General features: G+C 42.4%; 1 protein-coding gene across 5 annotated transcripts; it reads right to left on the reverse strand.

Annotated features, from left to right (window-relative positions):
• Positions 1–479: 479 nt before the first annotated feature.
• Positions 480–3,308, reverse strand: LOC123182218 (uncharacterized). Of its 5 annotated transcripts, none has more exons than XM_044594723.1 (6): positions 3,037–3,299; positions 2,714–2,801; positions 2,321–2,493; positions 2,181–2,235; positions 2,051–2,103; positions 480–867 (listed from the first exon to the last, which is right to left on the reverse strand). In XM_044594723.1, the coding sequence occupies exons 1-5, from the start codon at positions 3,142–3,144 to the stop codon at positions 2,087–2,089; spliced, it is 441 nt and encodes a 146-aa protein (XP_044450658.1). In that variant the 5' UTR covers positions 3,145–3,299; the 3' UTR covers positions 480–867; positions 2,051–2,086. The 5 variants fall into 5 exon arrangements, 3 of the variants coding, with proteins under 3 accessions (XP_044450658.1, XP_044450656.1, XP_044450657.1); XM_044594721.1 differs by having other exon boundaries at positions 2,711–2,801; XR_006492063.1 differs by having other exon boundaries at positions 2,051–2,235; positions 2,711–2,801; positions 3,037–3,308.
• Positions 3,309–6,945: the final 3,637 nt, after the last annotated feature.

The following is a 6,945-nucleotide window of genomic DNA, read 5'->3' on the forward strand; positions in this document are numbered from 1 at the left end:
AAAATATTGTTGTTTGTTCAAAGGTTGTTTGTTTTGTTATCAGTTGTAATTTCTATTGCAAGTTCCTTGCTTCTATTTTCATGTTTGTCAGCAACTAGAGAAAAAAAGGGTGAAAAGGTCGCTTGTCAATTTGACAACGCACAAACTTCCTCTCAGGAGGCGCCACCGGGTGGCGCCCCAACCCCTAGTATGCATTGAATGGTACTCCCTGTGTTCACAAATGTAAAAAGTTTTGGCAGTTTAATACTCCCTGCGTAAAGAAATATAAAAACATTTACATCATTATTTTAGTGATCTAAATACTTTTACATTTCTTTACAGAGGGATTATCTTTTTTCCGCATATAACTTTTATTTCATTGACTAAATTGATAATCTAGGAATACACGTGAGCCTTATAAACAGAAAAGAACAGAGTAGTAGATTCCCAACTGGGTGCCGTGTGAAGGAGGCTAAAAGCTTAAGAAATGCACCAGCGTGTAAACCATTGTCACAAGTTCATATCATGGTTCTGTCAGCAAACAAATGGTAGACCGAAACAGATGTGCAAATCCAAATATTACCAAAACACAACCACGAACTAGGATACATAACGCATACAGCAAGTGATCTCGTCAGTTGCAAAATAGCAGCAACTTTTTGTAGGACCTACTTGCTGCTGCCCTACCAGTCCCATTACATTTCATCACTCAAATCTAGTAAGGCAAAGAAAAGAGACACATGGTACGTCTACGTCTGCCTAGGTGACTGATGCATCTAAATACTGCCACCACCGACGGAACAGATGTAGTTCCACTATGACTTTTCTTATGCCTGATGACTCATGTCAACTCTACAGCCTACCAGCTCGACGTACTCCTTTTTATTCCTGTGACAAACCACCAAATTAATTTGATGTCAATAAAGGATGAGGCCAATGATAATACATTAGAAGCAACACAGGTTTCAGCTGGACGATCATAACAAGCTACGAGTAACAGAGGTTGCATGAGTATTAGCACAGCTTCCTACAGATAATAATGCATTTATTACAAGTAAAACAACTGCAACAACTTTTGGTCTCTATTTTCTGGCAATGGAAATCTGAAAAACTTGTATTTGGTGAGTCCTATGTAGAAAACAACCAAATACTAGACTAATTGAGGCCTATGTGAAAGACTCAGGGATTAACTAAATAATATAATGCCAACCGGTTGCCATTGAAGGGAACTTAGAAATGCACCGTGGATTAACCATTGCCAGCTCTCGACAAACAGTAAATTCATGTCATGATGAACATGAGATAAATGGTCAAAATGTAGGAGCAATATTAATAACAAGGTTATCAAAAGATTAACACATAATACATGACACCTCAAATATATGATAACACTCATGACGGGATAATAGGTCACATTACTACAATGATGTTGATGTCACTCGTTACAAGGCTGTCAGGTAAATTACTGATTAACTGAACTTTCAAATCAGGACAGTCAATCATTTTTTCTCTGAGAGCTGTCAATGTCAACCAAACTGCTCTGCAATCAGTGCGCACAGATGTGACAACTAACAAGAAAATCTTGTGCAGATTTCAGGACTTAATTATAGACACCAAAACTGCGACAACCACACAAAGAAAAATAATAATGTCCATGAATCATATTATGTGTGTGTACTAGGAAACGAGAGGAGATCAAGAGTGGGTTGGATGTTACGGCTAAGGGCAGTCCACCCACATAGATTACAAAAATGAATGAGCCTTAGTTGATTGCAGCTTCTCATGTTATATAATACATAGTTCGTGTACCTTGTACAAAAGACTAATCAATCAGCTCTATTTTGTAACAAACGCAGAGCATCCTTGTGAGCTGTTCTCCCAGAGAAAAACAGTTTTAGCTTAACTCTGTCAAAACATGGACGACTAAGTAACTACACTTTCAGATACTGTTGTTAACCTACCACTGTTCAAACTGGAAAAGAAATGCTGCAGACATAGCACAAGCAACATAAGGGCACAAAACTGAGACAAATCAAACAATAAAACAGGGGGATTATAAATATAGGAGTACCTTGTTCACAGTAGGAGAGTCCATTGCAAAGTATTTTTAGTAGTAAAGCGAACCTGACAGAAAATTATAGTCAGCACGTATGTGTTTCATCATTTCTAGATAATATCCAAACGGTCAGTAAATGCCATACCTTGCCACCAATCACCTCTGGTAGCCAGGGAGCCATCCGCATTATCCTCCTTATACTGGATTGGACATATAGGAAACGTTCAAACATTAGTAATATAATCAACTAGGGGATGGATTATTTGCAATGCAGTTTCAGTGTACATTTCTGGGTGATTCATCAGCTTGCTTGTGTGGAGAGCTGTCATAGAAGTCCCGGCCACCGTAATGCACAGACGAGCCAAAATAAGGTGACTCTGAGGACTCGTTTGGATAAAACTGTTTTCCATCTTGGTAAGCAACACGACCTATAGTAGGGCTGCCATGGGATTTGGCATCTGGAATACAAATTGAAAATTACACAGTTAGTTCACTGTTGTATCACATACGTATCAATCAATTGCCCAAATTCCCAGTCAAGCTAAGATGACTATCGACATCAGTAGAAGAACTCACACAGCTAATGCTTTAGAATACTTCCTTTTTTTATAGGGTGTTCACAAATTTAACATCATATGACCAGCAATGCAGGGAATAGACAGGATATCCCACAACTACCTGCAATGCCCCCACCACTCTGCCCTTTGGGGTTCTGCTTGTTCAGTATCGTGTACAGGTCCATCTGCCTGGCGTCTCTTGGATTTGCCTTTCAGGTCAAACAAAAGCAGCAGCGTCATCAGAGGTATTCCCAAACAGATGTTTACAACAACAACATACATACATAACTCGCTGATCACGAAACTTGCCCCGAAATTAGTAACCACATAACGAACTCAAAGAGGAAAAGAGTCGGGCAGGAGATGGAGAGATATCAAAATCGCCGAACCACATCCCCAATTCACGACTAAACAGATCGTAAAGAAGGCGTGAAGAAACGGTACCGCAGGCGACGCCGGCGCGGAGAAGACGGAGTTGAAGTATCCGTTGGCCGCGGGGGGCGCGGCTCCGGCGGCCGAGGGGGCGGGCGGCGACCTCTTCTTGGCGTCCATGCTGGCGGCGGTTTAGGAGACGAACAAAAGGGGGGAGAAGGAGAAGGATAGGGCACGTGAGTTGGTCGTTATTGGCGGCGGCGTGGCGTGGGTCGGAGGGGAGGGAGGAGCTCGCACTTCTCTGCTTGCCTCGTGGCGCTCTGCTCCGGCCTCCATCTGCCCCTGCCTCTTATAAAGGCTCGCGGGAAGAGTCCTGCTCTGCTATTTCGTAAGATACAGAAGGGCTGCACGGGAAGAGTGCCATTTGCTTTCGCAGGCAGCATTTCCTTTTCTTTTGAGACCCTCTTTGATTCGCAATACTGCAAACAGAGTAATAGAAGAAATGTAATATTAGAATGACATGCCAATTGGATTTCTATAGGATTCGAGTTTGTTTGATTATATCACGAGAAAAACAAATTTGTTTCCAAGAGGTTAGGGTGGATGCTAGAATTTCTATAAAATCTGGTACAGATGAATCCTTAGGAAAAATGCATGTAGGACTCAATCCTACGAATAAAACGACAAATGTAGGAAAATTTCTTAAGAATTATAATCCTTCAAAAATAATATGAAAATCTTTTGAATTAAAGAGGCCCTGAAGATGCTCGTAGGCAGCATTGGAAGATACTATCGGCAATCTGAATTCTACGTCGATCATATAATCCCATCTAGGATTACAACATGTTGTTTTCCGCAACAACCATTTGGTTACAAACCCACGATTTGTATTACATAATCAAAGTTCTGAAGTTTTTTTACATATTATTATGCATTTGGACTTTAAAAAATTTAATTAAATGGGTTCTAAAATTCCAATTATTGGAATCTGAAGTTCCACTATTAGATATCAAATTCGAAATTGCATTTTCAAATATTTATAGTTGAAACTTTATAGTTAAACAACAAAACTAAATCCAAAGTTTTGAATATAAGAATATGAAGTGTTTGAACTTTTGAAATATCATAGTTCAAATATTTGAAAACAAAAAACTATTGATATTTCGATATTTAAGTTTGGTCATAAAGCTCAACAACAAAGATCCATTTCCTTGCATGTTACCACAGTTTTCTAAGGGAAAACTATTTCTTCGGTTTATGCTAAACTTAGTTAATGTATCAAGATTAGTAATTCCAAAAGATTGTACCATCAAATGTATGTCTGGATATTTCTGAATTCCGCGGTGACTCCACACGACTCTGGACGTCTACCATAGATGCCCCTATAGTCCAAACATCAGAGAAATTTGATCCGACATCTAATTAGTGCCACAATAATGGCAAATGAGTTGTGAAGTTTGATTTGGTTACCAAGTCTCCACTACCATGCTTCGCCCAAATTTTGCATTCTTTCAGAAGTGGAGTCACCCCACAGGTGACAAACTATCATGAACTTACAAGCGCCCTAAAAATGGAGTTGCCCATGCTCTCAGAGGTGGGTTTGATGTGGGCCATTTTATTGCCTTGACCTATATATTGGTTACTCGTGTCCTTTGTCCATGGTGTTTTGGATCGATTGCCATCGTATCATTGCGGCACAAATTCAGAGAGAGGGGAAATACTAGCGCTCAGGGCGCACCCGTGGGGTGTTTGTCTACCCTTCCTCGCCCTGGTGTGTTGGCGTTTGGGGGTACCTCCAGAATGTTGTACAAAATAGTTGTGGTGTTGCCTTACCTTTAGGGTGTCGAGGTCCGATGTCCCCCTTGCGCGTCATCGACCAAATGGCATTTTTACCGCCTTGGCCTACATCTCAGTTGCTCGTGTTATTCATCCAAGATGTCCCGGGCCACGTGTTGTTGTGCGGCATATGGGGGTGGGGGGAGGCCGACGCCTATGTGGTGTTGCCTATGCTTCCCTGCGCCTATGGGGTATTGTGCAGAGTGGGTGTGGTTGAGGGTGGGTGCGCGCCGGTTGGGATTGAACAGTGATACGGGTGGAAGAGGAGGCAAAAAGGGGTGAGAAATTTTTACTCCGCGGCCGGTCGGCTGAGTATATTTAAGAGTCACGCTTGGTGTGGTGTAAATTGTTTCCTCCACTAACGGTGTTAGGGGTTCAATTAGTTTTCGTTTTCTTTTTGCCAAGGAAAACTCAATTTCCCTTCTCTAATGTTTCATTGGGATAGGGAATTGGTTAGGGATGCCCTTAGCAATGGCTTAAGGTCAATTTAGTTGAATTGCATCGGATGCTGATCGTCTTATGGAAAATCTGGCATGCGAGAAATCTGAAAGTCTTTAGGCAACTGAGCAACATTCAAATGGTACCCTAACAAAAAGCAACATTCACACGGGTAACTCGTGCGTCCATTGCACAGGAAAAGCAACCACTTCGTTTCAATCACGTAGCCTGCATATTCCTCGTCAGAGAAGTTTTGTTCTGCATAACATGAGCACACGAGCATAAGAGCAACTCCAACGCGTCCACCAAAACGGACGACGCTTTTGTCCGCTTTTTGTCCGTTTGGGTCGGCCGTCCGCTCGGTGTCCGCCCTGTTTATTATTTGTGTCGGCAGTGCGCCCAACGCACCGACCCATATTTGCCGGCGTGACCAGCTGGCCGTCCTTTTTCAACAAATATGCACATATTTTGCATTATTTCACAAGCAAACATATAGTTTCACAACCAAATAAAGCATGGTTTCACAACCAAATAAATTAAGCATAGCTTTACAAACCGAATAAAAATAAAATAGTCTCACATAATTTTGCAAGCCGAATAAAAATGATATATCTATTGGTTGCCAACATGAGCCCACATATACTCAACCAAATCATTTTGCAGCTGCATGTGAGTTTTCCAATCACGCATGTCATGATGAAATTGGATGAATTGTTCAAACGCTGCCGCTCCTCCATGCTCAGGCACAACATTCTCACCCTAAAACGGAAACCCTTGATCGTAGAGACGTTCCGGGCGCTCATCTTCTATGATAATATTGTGCATGATCACACAAGCAGTCATCACCTCCCACATCTTCTTCGTGCTCCAAGTCCTGGCAGGATATCGAACGACGCCCCATCGAGATTGCAAAACACCAAAGGCACGCTCAACGTCCTTCCTAGCACTCTCTTGCTCTTGGGCAAATCTTTTCCTTTTCTCTCCGACGGGGTTGGGGATTGTCTTCACAATAGTGGTCCACTGAGGATAGATACAGTCACCTAGGTAGTATCCTTTGTCGTAGTTGTGGCCGTTGATGGTAACATTCACCGGTGCGCTGTTGCCTTCGGCAAGCCTAGCAAACACCAGCGAGCGTTGAAGCACGTTGATATCACTATGTGATCTGGCCATGCCAAAGAAAGAGTGTCAGATCCAAAGATCTTGAGACCACGGCCTCAAGTATGACAGTGCAAGCCTTGACATGACCCTTATACTGCCCTTGCCAAACAGAAGGGCAGCTCTTCCACTCCCAGTGCATGCAGTCTATACTGCCAAGCATCCCTGGGAAGCCCCTGCTGGCATTCATCGCCAACAAGCGGGTTGTATCTTGAGCAGCCGGCTCTCTCAAGTACTCAGGGGCAAACACATCAAATCACAGCCTTGCAAAACTTGTACATGGAGTCTAGGCATGTAGACTCGCTCATACGGATGTACTCATTAATGAGATCATTGGGCACTCCATATGCAAGCATCCGAACGGCTGCAGTGTATTTCTGATTAGATGAGAAGCCAATCTTTCCAAGGGCATCCTCTTTGCACTCAAAATAGTTATCGTATCCGACTACCCCCGCTCTAATACGGTTGAAAAGATGCCTACTCATACAAAAACGCCGCTGGAATTTCTGATGTTTGAACAATGAGTTGGTTGTGTCAAAGTAGTCCTTCCAA

Source organism: Triticum aestivum, chromosome 1D, assembly GCF_018294505.1.
Source record: "Triticum aestivum cultivar Chinese Spring chromosome 1D, IWGSC CS RefSeq v2.1, whole genome shotgun sequence".
Lineage (NCBI taxonomy): Eukaryota > Viridiplantae > Streptophyta > Magnoliopsida > Poales > Poaceae > Triticum > Triticum aestivum.